General features: G+C 40.7%; 2 protein-coding genes and 1 non-coding gene across 9 annotated transcripts in view; 1 reads left to right on the forward strand and 2 right to left on the reverse strand.

Annotated features, from left to right (window-relative positions):
* Positions 1-10,470, reverse strand: part of ccdc85cb (coiled-coil domain containing 85C, b) — a 46,199-nt gene extending 35,729 nt beyond the window's left edge. For 4 of the 7 annotated variants that reach the window (XM_019269879.2, XM_027283988.1, XM_010740923.3 and 1 more), the window contains exons 1-2: positions 10,187-10,470; positions 8,939-10,061 (exon numbers count right to left, since the gene is read on the reverse strand). In XM_019269879.2, the coding sequence (XP_019125424.1) occupies positions 8,939-9,656 (718 nt within the window). In that variant the 5' untranslated portion in view covers positions 9,657-10,061; positions 10,187-10,470. Of the gene's footprint in view, positions 1-8,938; positions 10,156-10,176 lie in introns of those variants that run through there. The other 3 variants (XM_027283987.1, XM_019269876.2, XM_019269874.2) reach the window with 3 other exon arrangements.
* A 136-nt stretch (positions 10,471-10,606) lies between these two features.
* Positions 10,607-17,250, reverse strand: LOC104926956 (cholesterol 24-hydroxylase). The gene is made up of 15 exons (XM_019269845.2): positions 17,012-17,250; positions 16,824-16,901; positions 16,146-16,227; positions 15,832-15,905; positions 15,482-15,568; positions 14,281-14,419; positions 14,033-14,143; positions 13,785-13,947; positions 13,383-13,448; positions 13,142-13,214; positions 12,971-13,055; positions 11,956-12,066; positions 11,679-11,767; positions 11,517-11,583; positions 10,607-11,430 (listed from the first exon to the last, which is right to left on the reverse strand). Exons 1-15 carry the CDS (start codon positions 17,158-17,160, stop codon positions 11,290-11,292), a joined length of 1,515 nt encoding a protein of 504 aa, XP_019125390.2. The 5' UTR covers positions 17,161-17,250; the 3' UTR covers positions 10,607-11,289.
* Positions 17,251-17,324: 74 nt separating this feature from the next.
* trnat-ugu (transfer RNA threonine (anticodon UGU)) lies at positions 17,325-17,397 on the forward strand. Its single transcript has one exon. It is a non-coding gene; the product is annotated as a tRNA-Thr (tRNA).
* Positions 17,398-23,188: the final 5,791 nt, after the last annotated feature.

Here is a 23,188-nt window from a genome sequence, read left to right on the forward strand (position 1 = left end):
GAAGATTGATGTTTGTACCAAATTTCATGGCACTGGACCAAAGGGGTGGACTGACATTGCCATCGTCAGGCTGATACCATTCACATGGCTAACAGGTAAAGGAATCCCATTTTTGAAAGAACTGTCTTCACAGTTGGAACAAAATTTCCCCTTTTCCTTCATGAACTGTAGAGCTGCTTCCTGTTTTTGCTATGTGAAGATATACTTCCATGTAAGTGTTTCATAATTTCAGAGGGACAGAAAAGAAACTCCTATTTCCGCCGTCTTTGTAACTTTATCTTAATAACAATAGACTACACTGACAGATGGCCACAGTGGCCTTAAAGTGAGGCATTATTGGAAAGGAGGAGGAGGGCGGTTACACTGCAACCCCTCGAACTCCATAACCCCCTGTAACACAAGACCTCAAAATACCGTATCATATGTTCCCAAATCAGTTAATTCTCTACGTGTTTAGAAAATTAGTTGGAAGTTGGAAAGCATCTAACTTCTGCATTCATTGCACACATAATCCCCTTTGACTGATCGCTTGTCAGCCAAGTTTTTCAACTACTGCTTCTCTCCAAGTCGCTTCTCTAAGTAATAAGTCAAGAGAAATGCCTTTCTCGAGGCCCATCCCAAACCAAAACAGATACATGATTCCAAAGTTACACAGTCCAGTCTTGGCACTAAATGCTGGCCTGCAAGAGGAAATTAGTCTCCAGAACAGCAAAGCAAAGTTACCTGAAACCATCCTAAAAAACATCCTGAGGATAGAGCAACGATGTTGAGACTGTACAACTCATTCCAGATGCTTCAGCCGACCATAGAAGCTCTGCAATATCTCATTCATCTAGAAGGCTCACTGCCAGATCTACATTTTTTGCAGGCGCTCCAGTTATGTCCCGACTATGACTGCAAAGTTGTTATCATCCACGTAACCAGTCAAGCGATTCAATATTTCATGATTGCAACATTTGTGCGTATTCAAAATGAGGAATTATGTCTCTCAACTTGAAAACTATTGAGGCATTCCATGAGAGAAGACCCACCAAAAGTGGCCCCATGCCCACATTTAATGCACCAGAGGAATCTATAATTGTTAAACTACATGCTGGAGTGTTGTGACAGCAGTATCTAAATGCGAGCAAGGTGAAGACATCTGCTGACTCCAGTCTCCAATGTCACAGCAACCAAAAGCAAAGAGCTGACAGGCAGAAAATCCAGATGAACGCCTTGTTCCTCCCAGGGCCTCGAAATGAGCTGATGAAGAGGTGTTCTGTTTAGGAGTTGCTGACTTTTGGCAACCTGGGACTGTTTCACTATCGAAGGTCACTGGGTGTGTTGCATAGACAGAATCGAACTGCTGATGATGAGTTTGTGGTGCAGTTTGTGATGGGTTTTTGTCACTGTGCCACCTGAACCCAGATACTCTTTTGAACTGCCCTCCCGTGTCTCTCGTTTGCATCTTAATCAGATGTTTATATTTGACATATAACACAGATCAATATGGGTCTTTCCAGAGGTGCAGTGCTGCACATTAAAATCTACTTTAGTCAGTTAAGGGCAGGCTGACAATGGGACAGAGGACAAGCGAGGGACAGTGCCTTTGATAAAACCTCCTACAGAAACCTCTTACTAAAAATATTGATGCCCTCCATAAGCTGGGCTGTAGAGTGCAGCAATATTTTTAGAGTTTATTGCACAGCATATTACTTTGTTAGGAAATACATGTAAAATAAACTTATTATTTCTCAATATTGAGAAAGACACATGTAAAATAAACTTATTATTTCTCAATATTGAGAAAGACAAGTACGCATATTTGTATTGCATAGAGTAAAGATGACATAAACTCTGTGGAATCCTATAAATCACCAAATGTGTGGGCAATTGATCGCTTAGACCCCCAGAGGGTTAGGTTTAATGGAAATTGGAGTGAGTCCATTATTTTACCTCATATCTATTTGTGTCTATCTTTAAAATCCATTTTGAGTGAATCCTGGCAGGTGCATTCATAGACACATCTCCATTAGACGTGTCACAATTTCATTTTTAAATAAAAAAATCAATCAAAATGAGCTTTCAATTTTGAGTATCAAAATCAAAAGCAGAATCAACTATACTAACAAAAAGCATTAATCCTGCTGGTGGATTTTTACAGTTGATCTGTTGCTATACAACACTGACAGTTTCTTCTTACTTAACAGGTGAAATAAGATATTTCTAATTTAAATCATATGAATTTGCAGTCCAAAGACATATACCAATTACATCACAATTAAAGCCACCCAGCTTATCTTTTTTGGGGAGGCTTTAATTGACAGAGACAGCTTGAAGAGTGACAGGAATGTGGGGAAAGAGATGGGGAATGACATGCGGGTAAGAGCCACAGGTCGGATTCGAACCCTGGGCTGTCTAGTGTCAGTTACTTTCCCCAAAAAGAAAGAAAGTTTGTTTTAGACAGAGATTTACTTTTACTTTTAGATATTGTATTTTAGTATATATGAACTATTGTGGTATTACATACTGGAAGTTCAGATACAATATTGCACAATAATATGCTCAAAGCATGAATTATTAGATTATAACCAATATTCTATTAGAACTGAAAACAAGTGTGTAACTCAAACCACACCCTGTTTGTCTCTTATGAGTAAGTTACTTCAAAACAGCGAGCAGACACACAAACACACAAAGAGCTGACCTCGCTCTGGCTGGCATCATTCTACACGGGTCAACCAGCATGGAGGCCAATCATGCCCAAACCTATCCCCATCCCCCTATCCCTTACTTCCCTCCGCTTCAGTGACTCTGAGGCTAGGCGTGGGCTCTGTCCACTCGCCCCACTGATCATTGCCGTTGCCTAGGCGACTGAGCAACCAAGCCCCTCCAGCAGCCCAACAATCAGAAAAGAAGGCCAAAAATTTGGATCATAGCGAGAAACGCAAAGAAAGGAATGCTGAGATAAGTGGCTGAAACTGCCTTACATATTTGGAAGATAACCCATTCTTTGCTTAGTATGACATAACATTTATGTCCCTGAAAAATGTCGGTGACGACCACACAAACAGCAAACTTATTTTTCTTTTTTTTCCTTTGTAAAAGGCACTGGCACTAGATCTACCAGTGAGTCCATGTCTGTGTGTGCGAGGCTCATGCTGGCTCTGTACCCTCATTCTGTCGGCTGAATGCTGCGTTGATGGGAGTGAGCGAACAGTGGATCAGACGGCAGATTCACAGGAATCGAGATAGATGGAGGTAGAGGGAAAGACTGGAGAAGTGAAGTCTGTCAAGTAAGGGAAGTTGAGGGTGGTAAAAGTTCAAAACGGCAACCTAGAGACACTTCCTGTTCCCCTTTCCACACAGTCTCATTCCTGCTGTGTCACTAAGAGAAGAGAGACCCACTTCCTCTTTTGTTTATTCAGGAATGCGGGACGTCCTGACAGGCTGGCTTTTCATTGACAGTACACAGCTGAGAGTTCCCCCTGGGGCTCTTTCTCTCAGTCTCTCCTGTGTGTGTGTGTGTGTGTGTGTGTGTGTGTGTGTGTGTCAGTGTTTTTACTCCGTTATCTCTCTTATCAGCCGACCAGGCCTCACCCAGGAAGACAGGGTGCTGGGAACGCAAGCCAGAGAGTGGAGGAGAGCCCATGCTGTGCTCCAGGGAAACTCTCAAAACAAAACACTTGATACAACTCTGCAGACAAAAAAAAAAAAAAAAACTTGCCTTAAAATATAATTAGAAGTTAATGAAAGAAAAAAATATCTCTTGCAAGACTAAACACGAAAGCAAATGATATGTCAGCATTTCCTTGTGGGACAATTAAAAAAGGTCATAAAAAGGGCTACACTTTCTGTTACATGTTTCAACATGACCCAATGTGATCCTATTAATTTTCGCAATTATAATAATCTTAGCTGTCATTTCAGTTTAGTAAGTCTTTTTTTTAAGCCCTGACAATGGAGGTGGAGGTGTTGATTCAGCGTCTTGGAGAGTGTGGACAAACAGGAAATCAGCGACAGAAACATCCTATTCCTGCTTAGACGCCCTTTTTCAGCCCGGCAGACATGCCACACAATGACATGAAACCACAGACGAGAGGAAAACACCATTGTGTTGTTGATCCTCTGGTTTCCTTTGAAACAAGAATGGAGCTCACATAGAGAAACAGCAAGGCTCCCTTTATCTAGCTGGGTCTTACTAAGAAAAACACAAGAGATATTAAAAGCCTGACTGATTTTAGCAAACATGGACTTTGATTCTGTCACATAAAAAGTGACTTTTAACTTAAGACTGCGCTTTTATGAAAGAGATCTGCGTGGTCTGACTTTTAAAGCTTATTGACAGGCAGAAAATTGGCAAATGCTCCTGTCAAACATGAATGTGAAAATCCAGGCACTGACTCATTTGCATTAGCGTGATGACACGCATACACACACACACACACTGTTGGCCAACTGGGAGGGCTGGTTTTACAGTTTCATTGTGAGATTTTAGGTCACATCACTCCCCAAGGGCAAAAGAAAAGAAAACTGAAGAGAGAGAGAGCGAGACAGAGCGAGAAAAGCCTCTAGATCAGAGAGGGGAAAGAGTTCACGATCACTGTGGCACCTCATATATTGAGAAACACATGCATAGAAAGGCCAAGTGCTAAAGACCTCAGTTTAAACACACAATTTTATGAGCTCTCAGTGACTTAATTGGTACTAATTTGAGCCTAATTTGAGCCTAAGTGGGCAGGTTTACAGGGTGACTCAACAGAGTGACTAAACATAGGAAGGAATGTCTCCTTAGGAACAGCAGATTTTACTCAAGAGAACAAATGTAGGACGCCAGTGCAAGCAGCCTTCTTAGAATCGAAACAATATAGAAATCAGATTCTAATGAATGCATTGTGCTGTAGCTCTTACGAGTGTAAATCTCTGGTGAGTCACTAACCCATCTGACTGGTTTCAAAGAGGCCCAAAAGAGCGACTGATTGGAGTGACAGACTCGTGTTAAACTCATACTGCACTTTGAATTATGTTTTTAATACTTTCTGTTTTGTTTTGTGTAAGTTTTTAATTTACTTTTTCTTTGTTTGTGCTGTTTCTTGGCCAGAACTTCTTTGAAAAAAAGATTTTTATTTCATTTCTTGGTTAAATAAAAGTGAAATTTAAAAAAACAAGAGGTCCGAAAAGCATTAAGGCCTTGTCACATAAATTATTTGGCTCCAGAACCCTGTTATATTATCTATCCTAAACTATCCTAAAACAAGTTTTAGTTAGCAGTTTATAATCCAGCAGAGGGGGGTTAAATAAGAGTTAAAGTTTCAGCTTTCAGCTTCCCTCAAATGTAAAGATGGGCTGATCACACAAATTCACTGTAAAGATGGCCAATGGTCTTGGACTTGAATCTTTGGGTCAAGGTTCACCAAAGATGAGCTCATTTCCACAAGTTCCACATACATTTATGTCACACCTGCAAGGAAGTTCACAGGAACTGATCTCACTACAAAGTTGTTTCATATGCTGGCATGACCAAGCATTTAGGAATGAGAGAAGGGAGGGAGGGGAGGGAAAGGCCACTGGAAACCCTTCAGTGAAGGTTCACTGCTTTCACGTGCCATCTCCAGCAGTCGACAGAAGTTGAAGCCTGTCTGGCGCACAGGTGGAAAAACAAACACACACATACCGGTTTTGTGTGCAGGTGAAGGATAATGCCACTGCTTGCATAAATGTGTTAGAACTAGCCTCAGTGGGCCTGCACAGTTGGACTGAATCCCATTTACTAAATCACTGTTTTATTACCCTACATTAGTGTACACGTGTGATTCTATGCAACCTTACTTACATCACCAAGGGTACAGAAACTCTGAGCAACGAGAACATCCGTTTCTTCTACTTCTGACTGGAATTAATTTGCTTTCATGGGTTCAAACCGCAAGTCATGCATCATATTGGTGACATCATCGATGTGGACAACTTTGTAATGCTTTTAATGAAAAAAAAAACCTGCCCTCTGTACAACACTGTCCCTCCAATTGTGGTTGATGTAGCAAAATATGTTGACGTCAGCCTAGCTTGGGTAATATTCTCCTTCTCTGTCTGTGTCTGAGAAACCTCACTCTGTTTAGAGTCACTTTACCTGCTGACTTTGTAACATCGCTCCTTTTAAAACCAGTTGGCAGATGAAAGGCCAGGCGAATGTGTGAGGGTCTGTTAAAGGTCAACAAGCATTATTGCAGAGAGGATCCTTGTCAGTTCATCTGGACAATGTCAAAGCAGCACTTTGCCGTCTCGCTTGGCCACTTTGTTTTAGTCTCACGCAGCTATACTGAGCTGTGTGGCACTATAGAGGAGTCTAACGCAAGCTCTGTGTGACAGCATCATATTTCAGGCGGTCTTCGACTAGAATTGGGTTCCAGACCACCAAAAGTGAACGCAGATGCTGAGAAGTCTGGAAAACAGAAGTCACTATTGTAGGTTATGGAACACAGTTGTGCTCAGCGTAGCCCCTGCTGTTCTTTCTTTTCTTTTTTTACGTCTTCAGAACAGAAGCTCTCGCTCTCCTCACACAAATACTCATATACACACACACACACACCATGTCCGAGTAAACATGCACACACACACACAAAGCCTGTATCCCTAAAGGAAGAGGAGTGGAGGGGGGTTGCCAGCCGTGTCAACGCACAAGAAATTCAATTAAGCAGACAGCAGGATGTCTCCGAAACCCAACCTCCTTTGAGCTCAATATGCCCTCCTACGGTCCCCCACCCCTTCCACCCCCTGGCTTCCCAGCCAACCCCTTATTCCCGTTCAGCCACTCCCCCAAAACTACCAAAACTCATTCAGGGCCCTTTGCTGGGCCCCCCTTTCATACACTTCTCTCCCAGTACCTCTTTTGCCTCTAAAAAGACAAACATCTAGATTTATATTTGCCAAAATGATGCAAAGAAATGCAAAAAAAATGATTGACTGAAAAGCCGTAAACACAAGCTCAAATAATTGGTCGGTTTTACTCTTAGGACACCAAGTGCAATCCTCCTCATCTTCTTCCAGTCTGTGTGTGTGTGTGTGTGTGTGTGTGTGTGTGTGTGTGTGTGTCTGGCAAGCGGACAGATGCTGTTCATTTAGCACTTGAGCGGCAATCCTCGAGCTTGTCTCCTAAATGCTCAGGGGAGCCACTGGCATTTGGACAGCATTAAATAAAGTCACTCTGCAGACCTCACACCGTGGCCAGATCTGACCTCGCAACATGGTCACTCCACTCAGATTTCAAAGCAGCCAACTGAGTAAATCTGTGCTGGTGAAGACTTTTCTTACTCATCAGGCTTTTAGAAGCTATCATGGACCTGAGGACAAAATTACATTTTATATCCCAGCATGCTTTTGAGGTGTATTGTTTCTGATTGCACTCATCCAACTTGTGTAATAGCTGATTAGGATCAATGATGTATTGCTTTGTTGTTGGTTTTATTGATTCCCATCTTGGGTTATTTTACAACCAGTTCTGTTTCTTTCCACATGGAGTTGTTTGCAATTATGTTAAAGCCAGCTTTGTTGAGGACTAGATAGCATCAAACTCATTACCAATGCATTAGTTTACAATGAAACTCATGTGAAGCGGGTCATTCCCATGCTAGCTGTGTTGTGTGTGTGTTTGAGTTCATCATTGACAATGATGAACACACTGAGCCAGAGCCTCAGGGGCACACAATGTCACACACAACTAGCAAAACAGCAGCTTAGAGAGGTGCTGGGGTTGCTGCAGATACAATACTGATGTTATGTAATGACAGCCAAAAACAGCACCCAAAAATGTGTGTGTAGCCGTGCGAGTTCACATGTGTCTATCTTTTTCCAGATTAAGGGCTCCCTCGGCTCTCCCTCTTGTATGTTTCCAACCTTTAGCGTTTGTTACCTTCACGGTTTCCACAGTCCACAATTCCAGGAATGTGCGATGAATACCATGTGATCTATGTGATCTGATTTAAAGCTGCTCGCTCTGAGCTCCTATATGCTGCGGACGACCTGTCCTTGTAAATCTGGGTGAAAAAATAAATAAAATACAAGGTTCAACTGGATGGAGGATTTTATTTTTTTTTTCCTCCTCCCGGGAAACAGAATTTATTCCCCTTGCCAAACAGATCATGCCGAGTTATCAGCCCATGTGCTGGCTAAACGAGGCTTAGTGTCCTCCTGTTCCATCACGGCATTTTCATCCCAGCTCTCAGCTGTGTATTTAGGTCTTAAAACAGGAACATTGATTTTTGGTCCCATGCCACACATTTCCAACGGGCCCTAAGCAGACATGAGTGCTCTTCCACAACCAAAAGACGACAATGATAATCAGAAAACACCAAACCCCCCCCCCCAAAAAAAAATCAATTTACTTGAGCCCCCTTTAAAAGCCTTTTAGATAAGTCCTCTTCCTTGAGGACCATGAGTGCACTGACCTAAATCAGTGCAGACTCACATGATGGGATGGCGTGGGACTCAAAAGGCCACTTAAGGATGCTGTGTGTGCACGTGTGTATGTGTGTGTGTGTCCTATAATCACCCCAATCAAGACTTTACAGTGAGGTTAAGCCCCCCCACTCCCCCATGTTAATCCCTCACAGTAATTTTGATCAGCATATGTTGTCAGTGCAATCACACGCACATGGTAAATGCGCAAAACTATGCGCGCTGAAGCCAAGAAGGGGGACTACAGATGTAAAAACACCAGTGGCATGTGTGTCTTTTGAGAGTTCAACCACATAGAAATACACAATAACAACTATAAATTTAGGAGGCCTCAAAAAAGCAACAACTTGTGTCAACATAGGGGCAACTTCTGGTCATCCATCCCAGCCCATGTGAGTAACTTTTGGGCATAAAAATAAAGTGTAAAAGGCCAGTTTAAGTTCAAGTCTGATTGACTCTGGGGTGTGCATCTTGTGGGGCTTGTGTTAAGTCAGGTGTGTGTACTCACCATTTAGTCCATTGGGGATGCTCCTGTGATGGTGTGGTGCTGACAGGTCATCCATGGACCTCCTCATGGTGGGGCCCATCTTACTGTTCTCTGAGGTGGGCTTGTGTATGTGGTTGTGATTGTGGTGATCAGGGCTCCCAGCACTACCTGTGCTGGACGTGCTACTCCCGTCCCCGACATCCCTTACCGTTCCGGTGCCACCGTTCAGGTTGGTTAAACTGGACTGACTGTCTATGGAGCTCCTGGACCCTGCTCCGTTCCTCTCCTCATCCAGCATGAGGATGATCTCCTTCAGCTCAGTGTTCTCCCTCAACACGGTGTCCTGGTTGGCCTCTAGCTCCTTCAGCTTCATCATGTAGGTGCCCACCTCCTTCCACATGGCGCTGGCAGTGTAGCGGCCGAAGCGTTGCCACTCCCGGGACAGCTTCTTGCCCTTTTGTCGGTCATCGTCCAGGAAGCAGCAGAGCTCCCGGAGCTCGTGGTTGTCGTCCTGCAGCTTCTGGTTGATCTCCTTCAGACTCCGGATTTCGTGCAGGTGCACCTGCAGCCTCCGGTTGATGTCTTTCATCATGTTGCCATGCTCGATCATTAAGTTCATTTTCTCGCTGTCAACCCTCCTTAATCTCCGGACCAGCTCGTCTTTGCTGCACCTCAGCAGCTCCTCGTCCGTCAGCTGGCTCAGCTCGTCCTTCGGTCCCTCGGACGGATTTTTAGCCATGACTGTGTTGGCTGTGAGTCTCAGTTTGTTTTGTTTGTTTAAAAAAAAAAAAGTCGCCTTAAAATGAACTGTCAAAACTCATTTAAGCAAAACACGAATGCATTGTCCAAAATATGAAAAGTATGGTTATGCTCTCCTCCTCTTCAACAGGCCGGTAATGAAAAAGAGAAATATTAATATGATGCTATGGCAACCCGTGCATGAACTGAATGGCCTCATTAAATCTTAAATCCGTTATGAGTCTCGGTAACAACAGTTTGTACTCACATTCCGTCAGTAACGACAACACATGATTTTTAATCGATCAGCAGTGATTTTCGATCAGGTCGTGGTCCCCGGAGCGGAGTCCCGTCAGAACAACAAACCGCGTCCCATCGCAATGTGCACCGTCTCCGCTGGACATCGCTCCATTCAAATGATGGGAAACTAAAAAAAAATCTAATTTTAATATTAGCTCAAATGTAACCTAAAAGGTGAAAAAAAACGACACCTGTAAAAAAAAAATAATAACAAAGCTCACTATGTCTCACCGGTGATCTCTCCTGAACGCGTTTTACCGTCAACAACGCTCCTCGGATAAGCCTCTTTGCTGAGGTGCTGTGTCGGTGGACGGAGGATTCAAGCCCCCTCTCAGCTCAGCCAGCACGGAATCAGCAGCAGCAGTCCCCCCCTCTCCTCTCCACTACCCTCCTCCTCCCTTTTCTTCTTCTTGTCCAAACACTCGGGTTTGAAATCATTCAAGAGGATTTGGTCCAAGACGGCCAATCAAGACGTGGGAGAGGAGTGGGCAGCAGGTACACGAGAAGTGCGGTGAAGCCTCACGGGGCTCAAGGCTCGGCCCTCTTAAAGGAACAGCGAGACCAAAACACACGAACCGTGTCAAAGAAACAGCAACACAGCACTACAATATATTATCATTATATGATAAACACACAAACACACACACAGCCTTTAATATTTGTAAACATTTTATTATTTTTGACCTTATTTAGTTGATTTTTACATTTTTAAACAGATTATATTGAAATCAGCCTGTGCCTACAGTGTGATTCACCGCATAACATCCTGGTTTTAAATATTAATAAACATGAAAACAAACTCCAGCAAATCAGCTGAGATAAGTGAGGGTGTTTTGTTTTTGGGGGAATTTGGAGTTTAACAGGTGCGTTTGAGATTTCTTTGCATGGTCATAGCGCCCCCCTGTGTTACACTGCCTGTAACGGACAAAACATGGCTGATTGAGTACAAACAACAATCACAACAACAACAAAAACACTTCTGAACATGAAATGAAATCAGGCTATCTGGCGTTAAATTAATTTTCAGTTTATTAAAGTGCAAAACAAACAAACTGGCGAGTTATTTCTGCATCAGTGTGTGATTTTCATCTGTAGTGTATTTGTGTAAAAGTGGTAATTACAGCATTTTTATATTAGTGTTAAAGGCACAACAGGTTTAGGAGCTCAGCGGGTTTGGAGGAGCTTAAGAGTTAATCACAACAAGATTAAAGTGCTTAATGACGTAATAATTAATCCTCATCATGAAATAAAAATCATCACCATAACTTCATTTGAATATACTGTGTTTTTTTTTTTGTTGTTTTTTTTTTGCTGCCATGGTGCTGTATAACCATTTACTTCCTGTGTCGAACAGAGCACACCACTCCACTCTTCGGTCTGAGCGTGCCATTGTCCAGGATGTCAAAGCTCTGTCCCGGCACAAGGCTGAACTCAAACCTCTGCAGCAGCTTGGCCATCACCACTTTAGCCTCCATCTATAATCACAGCACCAGTTAATTACATGTGTTGTTATGTTTTCTGCCAGTCTGTGTTGGTTCTTCACGTCTTCATAACTACCCACCTGAGCAAAGTTCTGTCCGAGGCATGAACGTGGACCGAGGGCAAAGGGGTAGTAGCAGTAATAAGGCCTTGTAAAGCAGATACGAGGCAGATTCAGTCAATACACACCTTTTTGTTTTTATCTGGGACAATGATCAGTGTTGTAAAAAAAAAAACTACTTACTTAGGAGCATCTGGGTGAAATCTGTCTGGATCAAAAGTCAGCGGGTCCTTGAAGAATTTTTCCATTCTCCCATTCACATAGGAGCTGAACTGAATTTCAGAATAATTTAAGCGTTGTCAGTAATTCTAAAAGACACATCCCGTTGTTGTTTGTGTTTTTAAGTCATAGGTATCATTGACCTTTATGAATATAAAGCACAAACACACAATAAAACGTTTTTGGCTTCTGACACACACTTCCTGTTTTAAGAGGCACAAACAAAAAGTGAATCACTCACCACACAATTTACTCCTCTGGGTATGTGGACACCGTCAATGACAATGTCTTCCATTACGTCACGAGATGTGCCTGGAGCTGTGGGGTACATCCTCAGAGTCTCTTTCAGCACCTGGGGGGGGGTACAGTATTCAAAAAATCTTGTTTTTGATTACAACAGATCATTATTTTCAGTTTTCCTTTCATACTTTAGGTAAAAAAAAGTTTACACACATGCCACATTTGATGCGATTTAACATAAAATGACTTAATGCTATAACAATAATTTGTTTCAAATAATTACTTTACCAGTGAGTGGGGTCAGACACTCATACATTTAATATTTGCTGATCACATCACTACACAAATTGCCATCTCACTTTTTACTAAAGTTAGCTAAGCTAACTACAATATAATTAGCTAACTTAAATAGAATATATCAACAGCTAGCTGGCTAACAGTAATTACTTGCACCTTTCTGACAAGGTACAAGGTACTCTCAAGGTAACCTAAACCTAATCAAATATTATGCACAGCTATCTTTCAGAATTATCAAATATTTTCTTAGGTTAGCATTAGAACAATTGTAAAAGTATCAGTTGTGCAAAGGGAGCTGTGAAACATCTAGCAGGTGAATACACTCGAGTTTTGGCAAAAATGCAGACTTATTCATTTCAATAACATAGAAAATTTCCATCTATTTGAATTACATAGGTTTAATGTAAATCAACTAATAAACCTAATGTGAAGCAAGTAATAAGATTTATGTAATAGTACTAATAAACCCTAAAAATGAATGCATTTGCAGTCATTTGAGTTTATTAATACTATTTCAAAAATCTTATAACTTGCTTCACATTAAGTTTGTAATAAAGTAATAAAAGAAAACATAAAATAAGAATGTATGATGATCAAAAACCTTGAATACTAAATGATAAAATTAATTTATTGCAAAGATATAGAACATACAGTAAAAACTCAGTCGGGTCACTTTTGACCTATTCTGTGCATCAAAGGGTTAACTTCCTGCACTGTACCTGTGAGAGGTAGACCAGTTGTCCCAGCTCGTCATAACTAATTTCCTGTTTCATCCCAATGACTTCATCCACTTCTTTCTTCACTCTGGGAAACAAGAACACAACTGAATAAACCATTGTTCAGTTGCAACATTAACTGAAACTGCTTTGCATGGCATTATTAGTTCTTACTTCTCCAGTACATCAGGGAGTCTTGCAAGTTCCATGATGCAAAAAGCCAGCTGATTAGCTGTTGTTTCCTGTCCTAAAATGTTACAGGTGGCAAAATGAATCAGAATATTACCTTCAAATGGAGCAAAAACGGATTAACAACCCATTTTAAAGTGATTGTGATTGAAACCACAGATGCAGCTTCGGTTCACCTTAAAACACTAAAAAATAACATTTAGGACGATTTCACACACAGACTCACCAGCAATGAAAAATGTCACAAAATTGTCCAACATAAACTCTTCATCTTCTTGAGTCATGCTTTCCTCTGGAATAATAAAATAAAATAAATTTGGACAAGTAAACCAGTATTTTTGTCATATCATATATCATATAATTTATAAACATAAACATTGATGTTGAACTATACACACATACCATACAGACCTATCTTACCTAGATATATACTCTACTGTAAATGACTGCACTTCTGCTCTGCAGTTTATCAGTATGGAAATGTTAATTATGCATTTTGAGATGATGTTTTTATATCATTTGTTTTAGCACATTTCAAAATAAATATTTACTTCTTAACTCGACATAAAAAACTATTGTTCATTACAACACTGATGGTAAAACCAAGCTGAACTTTGGCGACCATAACCTTTGCCAGCAGTTTTGATGATCTGCGTGAGGATGTCCTTGGGGACGTCTTCACCGTTTTGCATGGCCACCTTCCTCTTATGAATCCACTGAGCTCCAGTTGTGCGCAGCAGAGAGCAAGCTTCCCTCACTTTATTCATGAATGGTCGGTTCCTTGGATTCAACTGGAAATACAGGATTTTAGGCTTTGACACAGTTTGCAATATTTTCACCAAACAAACTCCATACAAGCAAGCAAAGAAGTCTTACCCAAAAAAAGGAGTCTCTGACATGGAACACCATCCCTTTCAGACAAAGCTCTATGGCTTGAGGGAAAGGTGTAGTATTCTCCATCAGGTCTAAATCGACACCAAAAGCAACCTGAAGGTTATCAAGAAAAAAAACTTACATACTAAGACAGTTACGACCTAATCAGATGAACTGCTGTGATTAGTTATCCAATAAAAACGGATCTGATCAAGACTACTGCAGAGGAAAAACAGACCATAGCACTGTACCTTTGCAATGACATCAAGGGTAACACAGTTAAATAGCCGGTGCATATGGGCCTCTGTTTTGTTATCAGCAACTTCCGACAGTTTATCCATTAGTTTCTCTGCCCTCTCATTGAAGGTGCCCATAAGACCTCTCAAATACCTGCAAATAATAAGTCCTCATTAAAACATTTGAGAGTATTTAACTCTCTTTGCTTAGTCATCGAGTTAGTAATCGAACTGAAGCCCCTTCAAACCCACTTCACCCATCTTCAATCTCTTCCCACTCAGTCGAATATTCACCTAGAAACTCTATTTCAAACTTTCATAACCCTTGAGAAATTTTTCACTTTTCAATTTTCTTTCATCTGCCATGCCTTTTACACAATTCCACTTCACTTCACTTTTGTATTAGTGTTTATGGGGCAGAATGTTCCAAGCTATAGTGGAGAATGGCTGTATAAAATCATCTAAAATATTCTTTTATACTTGCTCAGTCCTACGATTTTCACTTTGCTGGTTGCAAACATGTAACTCTGGAAGCAAACATACTTTTGGCTCCATGAGCCTCCAACCTGTATTGTCTTCCGTAATAACTAAGAGCACACGCGTGTGTCACACAAACACACACACACTAAGTCACTCTCTAGTCTAGTGCGCGGCCTTGCTCCAGATACCAGGAGATTGGATCTCATTTGCAGGCATCAGTGAGCCACTATCAATACGTGGGAGACTTCCAGAACTTCCGGGAGAGTTGGGATGTCTGGATAAAGATAGGCATAAAAAATTTCCTCCCGTTTGGCGTGCCCCACCTGTCACGCCTTGATTCCCCACCAGTGGGGTGCGCCCCACACTTTGAGAACCGTGGACTTAGGGGAAGTCCTGTTGTTCACTGTTACTGTTACTGGGACACTGAGTGCAATTGAACTATTGTTACAGTTATTACCTGTGTTTTTTTTTAGCTTTGACATGTCAAAATGTCTGCTGTGTAACCAGTCCAATCAGTCTAGCTCCTAGTCATTAGTCAAGCTTTTCAACAAGTGGCATTCGATTTTCCCTCTCTAGTTCTCTTCAAGTTTCTCTATTTATCTGTACTTATTCTGTCCTTGTGCTGCTGTAACACCCGGACTTCCCCAATGGGGATTAATACGGGTTAATTTTAGGATTATCTTGAATACACAGTGACGGCAAACACCAGATATAAAGTAAAGGTTGAGCAACTCACAAGCTGCTGAATGCAGGGTCCATGATCCGGCGCTGTTTATACCACTGATCGTGGTCCTGTGCTGTTACTAGGCCGTTACCTAGGAACCTTGAAGAGAGACGTGGAACATAATACTTTGAAAATAGCAAAATAAGATTGTAAATGATGCCAGGATTACTTGAGTTGACATTAGAGTGTATGTATTTTACTCTGTAATTTCAGTTCAGGAATTCAGTATGATGAATTACACTACCTCTACTTATCGTTGCTAAATTATCCGTTAATTAACAATAATTGACCATGCCACTGTATTCTGTGCTGTATTCAGGATGAATAGTATAGCGAACTAATCAGACAGTTTGATAAACTACCTTTGGCCAAACAGGTAGAAGAGTTTCCCGTAGACAAACTTATCCTTGGGGTACTTGGGAGACATCAGGATTTCCTGAAACAGAGCCATCGAAAGAGGGAACAATAAAAGACAAGTTGTTATTGTCAGGATATATGTTTATACCTACCAAAAAGCAATAGCAATAGCACTAGCTGGCAATGTTAGACTTTTGTTTGGATTCTTTATTTTTTAATGATTTCTACTTTTCTCTGTGTTCCCTTTTATACTGTTTATTGCACAATGCTAATGCAACTAATGGTGGCACAAATGTTATTATAAGGTGCAGGAGTTTACCTTGGTTGCCTCTGGACAGGTCACAGCGATCATAACGTAATGCAGAAGATTTATCCTGCAAATAGGCTCATAAGCCTCGCACCTATGAATTACATCTTTGTTATAAACTTATATTGCAAATAATACTACATCTATATTTACACATGCAGAACAGGAACAGTACACACATATCGAAACCACACTTAAGACAAATATAATCAAAACACTATTGTTCTCCTTCTCTTTCTATACACAAAAAAAACTTTTTTTTCTTTCAATTTTTGTTCACATATTTGTGTTAGTCAGCACTTATCCTTAGCCAAGATAATCCATTCACCTGGCAAGTGTGCCAGATCAAGATGCTGACTCAACAGCATGATTATTGCACATTATTACGAAAAAGGTCTATTTGAGAGATAGAGTGCATAAAAGAAGTCACATGTTTTTGCTTAAAACAATGAAAAGTGGGCACAAAAACAAAAGTGTTTATTTTTTGTTGTTGTTAATAGTACTTAACCAACCCACATATCATAGACCTAGCGTTAGTTGGCAGATGTTACAGCTTATAACAGCCTGTAGAGGGGGGTATACTGCATTGGCATACATGGACTTTGAGATGGTAAATGTTATCTAGTGACATTTAACACACTTATTTATCTTCCACATTTGAATAAATAATAATAATATGGTAGTACTTACCACTCCAGAAATTGGTCGTGTACTACGCCACCACTTCTCATTATTCTCAATATCGTTGCTGAATGTCCGAAAAGAAAACTGTGGAAGAAAAGTAGTCAGCTAACAACGTTACAATTTGTTTTTTAGCTCAATATCTGTTTAGAAAAAGAGTAACATTAATTTTAGTGTCAACCACTGAACTTAGTCACCTGTCTCTCGGTGGCCCAGGTATGTGGTCGTATTTCAGGTGAGTGTATTTAATATACAGACAATAACCAATAAACGCTATGAAAAGTAGAACCAGCAGAAACATTAAAGCATGACCAGTCCAGCTCAAAATCAAATGGAAAACGGCCATGTCGGAAAGTAATCTCCCACAAAAACCCTAACGTTATCCTGCGAGCGAGCCAGTCCACCGTGAAAAGAAAATGTCAGCGCACTAACTGCGCAAAACATTTCCGTATGGGCCTTGGTGCAGAGACAGCTTAAAAATGTAGGACGACCTCTGTCGGCAGCATAACAGGCTCCATAGCTCAGTGGTTAGAGCACTGGTCTTGTAAACCAGGGGTCGCGAGTTCGATCCTCGCTGGGGCCTGTCGGGTGAACCTTTTCATTTTTGACTACAAATATCTGGCGCATTACTTTAACACCAACCACTCATAGAAAACATCATGGTACAGCATTTATTATCATAACCAGGAAAACAGATTTTTCTTTGAGAAATTCAGACTTTATCAGTTGCAGACTGACTCAGTTCTACCAGGACAGAGTAAAAACTATACATGACATAGACATAGACAGACTTTACTGACTTAATGTCATCCAACTGCACATTTCCAATGTACATTTGAGTGAAATTTCGTTGCTAAGAATCAGAATAAAAACAAGAGACCTAGTAATAACAGTATAAATATAAAAGTATATGAAATGTAAAATAGAATAAAATATAAAAAGAAACAGAATAAAATTAGGACTTATAAATAGACAATATGAATAGTGCAAATAGAGTTAACAGATTATCAGTGCAATAGAGTTCACAGTATCAATGTAAAGGGACTAGTGTAATATGGGATTATTGGGAGTTTAATAGTCTTATGGCGTGGGGGATGAAGCTGCTGTAGAATCTGGCTGCTCTGCTTTTGATGCTGCAGAACCTCTTACCAGAGGGCAACAGGAGAACAGTCCATGGTGGGGGTGATTGTCTGAGCCCTGGCCAGGCAGTGTCTGCGTGCAGTGTTGTGGATGGAAGGAAGTGCTGTCCCGATGATTCTATCCACTGTCAACATTCTCTACACATTTCCAGTCTGAGGCCTTGCAGGCCCAAAAACCAGACGGAGATGCAGCTGGTCAGTATGCTCTCAATTGTCCCTCTGTAGAAAGTGGTTAGAATGGGAGTGGGGAGGTTTGCTCTCCTCATCCGACACAGAAGGTGCAGATGCTGCTGTGCTCTCTTCACGAGAGCAGAGGTGTGAAGGGACCAGGTCAGTGTATCTGTGATCTGCACCCCCAGGAATTTGGTGCTGCTGACCAGCTTCACTGCAGCGTTATTGATGAGGAGGGGGGTGTGTGACTTGGCTGATTTTTCCTGAAGTCAACGACAATCTCTTTTGTTTTGTTGACATTCATGTTATAGCAAACTTTTTACTTCAGTTTAGTTAGGATCTTTATGACATTATGAATCTATTTTTTCAGGTTATATCACAGGGTATACCACGTCAGCTGTGTCCTGAAAAGTAGCATACAGGAAAATAATAAAGCAAACAAAAAACTGTTTAGACATAACTTCATAGGATTATATCAGGTCCCTAAAACTGAGATGTGATGCCTTCTTAATGAAGCAGAAACCCTATGATGCATGCACCCAATGCACCGTGTAAACTTCGGCCCACGATAAACATGACGCAGAGGTGAATTAGAGAGTTTTATGAGTTTTCTCACCAATTAGTTGACATGGGAATTCCTCCATGACTGAAAATAGCATCAGTATTACCATTTGAAGCGTACAACTACGTAGGTAGATGCATTTCACACATCAGATGCCGCCAGCTTTCACTTCAGAAATTCTCCCTGGGTTTATACAATTACACTAATCTCCAGCAGCACTGGAATAACATGGTAATTATCTGAGTCAACACAGAATTGCATATTCTCAATTCTCAAGAAGTGATAAGCTAAGTGATGCAGATAGACATTGTAAATCAAATGCTTAGGTTTGCTCATTATATTGGCTCATCATAAAGCACATTCCTCAGTGCTAAAATGACTAAAAGCTGTGACTGTGACTGTGAAAGTAAGCGCAGAAAACACACAATCAAGAACTACCATTAATTTTTGATTGATTGCGTCTGATGTACTCCCTTTTTTTGCCTAAGGCATTACTCCATACCCTGTTTGTAGGAGGTAATGGGGTGAAGTGCTAAAAGAAAAAAATATCCCTGATTAATTATAGCTATGAAATGTAAGCAATGTCTTTTTGGTGATCAAACTCTGCTGTCATTTTAACCTATAAACCAAAAAAAAAAACTTCAACATGTATGCAATACTGTTTTATCTATGTATATAACGTATGTAACTTATAAGAGCACCATCTCAACCCATAGGTGGTGGTACACACACACAAATTAGGATTATTTTGACGTGGTAAACCAAGTTGTTAACAGCTTTTCAGACTTGCGGTGTGGAGGAGTTAAATTACCAACATGAAAAGGGGAGGCAATGCAAATCTACACACACCGCTACTGTGGTAAAATGCATGTAAACTGCTTAACCAGGCGCTGAAACGGGGAAAGTAAAATATGATTCTTTAGGATAAACCAACAATGTTTTTGTTCATCCGACTGAACTGATGACAATTTAAAGATAAAAATCTGATTCACTGCTTTTGATCGGTTAAACTCATTAATGGTCAACTCCTGGAGTACAGACAGACGAGAAAACTTAGTGATTAATGGAACTTAGTTGGTTTTACATGTAAATGGAGATGTGTTCTTGGTTGTAATTCATGTACACCGATGTGTATGTTCTGGGAAGTATGTCTTTGAATGACTTTATGTTGATTTATCTCTGGTCTGTTTGTTGAGGCAGCACTTCCCCTAATTCAAGACAAGTTTCTCCTATGGGAGACAATAAAGTAACCTAACTTTAAACTTAAAGGTCCAGTGTGTAGGCTTCACAGGTTGAATACCTGGTTCTGATTGGTCATTTACAGCATTCTACGGTCTACAGTTATTTCTGTTTAGCAGATCGTTGCTAATATAGATTTCTCTAGTTTCTCTAGTAAGTAACTGTGTACAGTAAGTGGGTAATTGTCGTGAAAATAACCCCCTTCAGGGTCCTGCATCCTTTATGTGGCATCAAGTGCAAGGTTGCAGATTGCAGCCTACTGAATACCCCTCGCTACAGGAGAACCTACAGTGGCCACACACAGAAAAAGAAAACCCTGAAAACCCCTGTACAGAGTCAGTGTTTGGTTTGCTTGTTCTGGGCAGAAATATAAACATTTAAGGTGATTATATACTGATAAAAAAATACTTATGACTTTTATATCCCATTTCTGCCATATTATATAAATAGATTTCCCTAAATTTCACATACGAGACAGCAACTGGCAGATTAATTGATAATGAACACGGTTAGCTGCAGCCCTATAACTTTAAAAGCTTTAAAGTTTTTTTGGTGAGAAAAAATCCTGTTGAATTTGTCTGATATAAAAGTAATATTATTCTGAATAATATTACAAACAACAAAGTTTTTAATTATGCTAAACTGCTAAAATTTTAGACAGAATAGTTGGAGGTTCAATCTGAATTGCGGCCTGTTGTACTTAGTCATGTTGGTCAGCAGAGGGTGCTCTTTGTCAGTTTCCTAGAATGTTGAGTAACATCTCAGCTTTTACTTTGAGAACATGGATTGTAGAAGACCAGCTCATATAAGACAGATTATGTCTTGTATTATGGCTTTCTAGTGTCAAAACATGCCTGCATATTGCACATTTACATGGGAGTGTTGTCCATGTTTGTAATTTCTGCAAGACAATATCTCTGATCTCATCTGACTTGAACTACCACTTTGTACCTACTGGTTTGCTATGATCAATCCACTTCTTACCACTATGGCCACTTCATACCTGTAGATATTGTTTGCAATAACCTTCAAGCGTGTCTGCATTTTTATCTTAAAAAGAATGAGCAATCATAGTTTTGGTCCAGGGTCTTGGCTCTGTGTAAACGCTGGAGGCTAGGGGTTGTTTGATGTTGTTATGGCTGGCTGGCTGCCGCCTCAGTACTACTAGATCTGTCTCATGTCCGAAGGTATTGTGTTGGCTGCTCTTTTGATTATATTATGAACAGAGAAAGAGAGAGAGAGAAAATTAAGACTCCCACTGGACGTGAGTAAACAAACAAAAGTTTGTAGAGTCTGGTTGATCTGAAGAATGTCAGTTATTCAGACTTCTCTGAGGATATTGATGTCCAGTGTTGGCATTTTCCTGCTGAATATTGTTCTTGCTTGATAAAACAATTTGCCTGTACTCTCTCTGTCTGCAAGATTGAGAAGCATGGAAAATATTAACATGAAAGGGCATTTTGACCCTAGGCATCTTAAAAAAATATTGTAAGATACACATACAAGTCCACCAGTATGTTCTAGTGAAATATCTCAACACCAATTATGCATTGTCATGGAACTTTTGGGTCATTCATGGTCCCCAGAAAATGAATCCTCTTGACTTTGGTGATCCCCTGACTTTTCCTGTAGCGCTACCACTAGAGTGACATCTCTGTTCTTTTAGTAAAATATCTTGAAAATAATTCAATGGATAACCACAAAATGAACTGTGGACTTTCATGGTCCCTAGATGATAAATCCTGCTTGACTTTGGTGACACAAGAAATGTTTGTGAGTTTGACATTTGTGGTTTTGAGTGAAATGTCTCACCAATTATCCAATAACTGTTGAGATAGCTGAATAGTTGAAATTTGGTACAGACACTCCCTCCAGGATGAATTTTTTTAACAGCTTGTGTAATCCCTTCTCTTCGTGCATAAGGCCATTATCAAGTAAAAATGTGTCCAATATGTTGTTACGACACAGTTATGATGAAATACTTAGATAAATACTTTCCCATCAGCCCATACTTTGTGTTTACTACTAATTAGCAAATGTTAGTGTGCTAACTAAACTATGATGTGAACATGGTAAACATACCTGCTAAACATTAGTATGTAAACATTGTCATTGTAAACATGTTCGCATACTGAGCACGAGCTTTGAGCATACTAGCATTCAGCTCAAAGCACTAAAGCATAACTGTCAACTTTTAGTCTAGCTATTTCTTGGAAAATGAACAACCCGCATCACTGGCGGCTGAAGAAAGTAGGCCAAACAAAAAGTGTTATTTGTGCTATATAACCTTTGCATCTCTGCCTCTTATGAATGGAGGCTCCATTTTGTGATTAGACTTGCTGATCATCTCAGAACAAGGCTTTCCTCTGTGTCAAGCTGGTCAGGGAATGGGATAAGTCCAAACTCCAGATAATCCATAAGATCCACTGGCATTCTTATGAGTCATGTAGGCAGAGCAGCTGAAGTATGTGTGTGAGTTTGTAAGTGGGTTTGGAGCGAGCGTGTTTGCCAGCATTAGCGCAGTATGTCGGGCCGGTTTTTCACGACTTCAATGAACCCTTTTCAGTGTCTGTGTGAGTGTATGTTTGTTTGCATGGGGTTACCCTCAGCGCAAGTCATCTGCGGGGGGAGGGGGGGGTGCGCTGGGGACGAGGCAGCCTGTAACAGGAGCAGCAACAGACTTGAAGGGCCATGCTGTTTTGCAGGTCGACCAGCCACAGTACACCCAGAGGAAATCTCATGTTCCTGCCAGCCTACAAAAGTAAACAGATCTGCAACCACCGAGCGCTGGCACCAGGCCTGGGCCACCAGTGCTATAACTAAAGGAATGAATCACATCACACACACACACACACACACACACACACGCACACACAGATTCACTGAATGTAGATGCTTGGTGAAGCATGCATTTAGATTTTTTGGAAGGCAATGCAACCTTCTCACATCTCGTATGTGAAATAATTCATGCTAAATTGCAAACACAATGATTTTGGTTAGCTTGAACTTCTGTGTAACCACAGCGTACTCCCCTCAGTGACATGACACACATGTCCTCCATAAGCTGTGAAGTGTATTCACCCACTTTTTAAAAGCATCCGCCTGGGAACTCTTGCTTCATTCAATATTTTAGATAACATCTTTTAGCCGCAGAGTTTTGAAACCTCCCTTCTCTTTCATGTTCCTTCTCTCCCCTCTCTTCTGTTTTCCCTTCTCTCCGCTTTCTCCTCTGTCTACACATCTGCGGTTATTTATCTGTTATT

Source organism: Larimichthys crocea, chromosome XI, assembly GCF_000972845.2.
Source record: "Larimichthys crocea isolate SSNF chromosome XI, L_crocea_2.0, whole genome shotgun sequence".
Classification (NCBI taxonomy): domain Eukaryota; kingdom Metazoa; phylum Chordata; class Actinopteri; family Sciaenidae; genus Larimichthys; species Larimichthys crocea.

Bases quoted from the DNA above. Each gene is read 5' to 3' on its own strand.
- LOC104926956 (XM_019269845.2), bottom strand. From the start codon at position 17,160: ATGGCCGTTTTCCATTTGATTTTGAGCTGGACTGGTCATGCTTTAATG. The intron at 15,569-15,831 runs GTAGTTTATCAA...TCTCTCTTCAAG, and splicing joins TTCTACCTGTTTGGCCAAAG to GTTCCTAGGTAACGGCCTAG. The intron at 11,584-11,678 runs GTAAGTAGTTTT...CTGCTTTACAAG, and splicing joins TTTCACCCAGATGCTCCTAA to GCCTTATTACTGCTACTACC.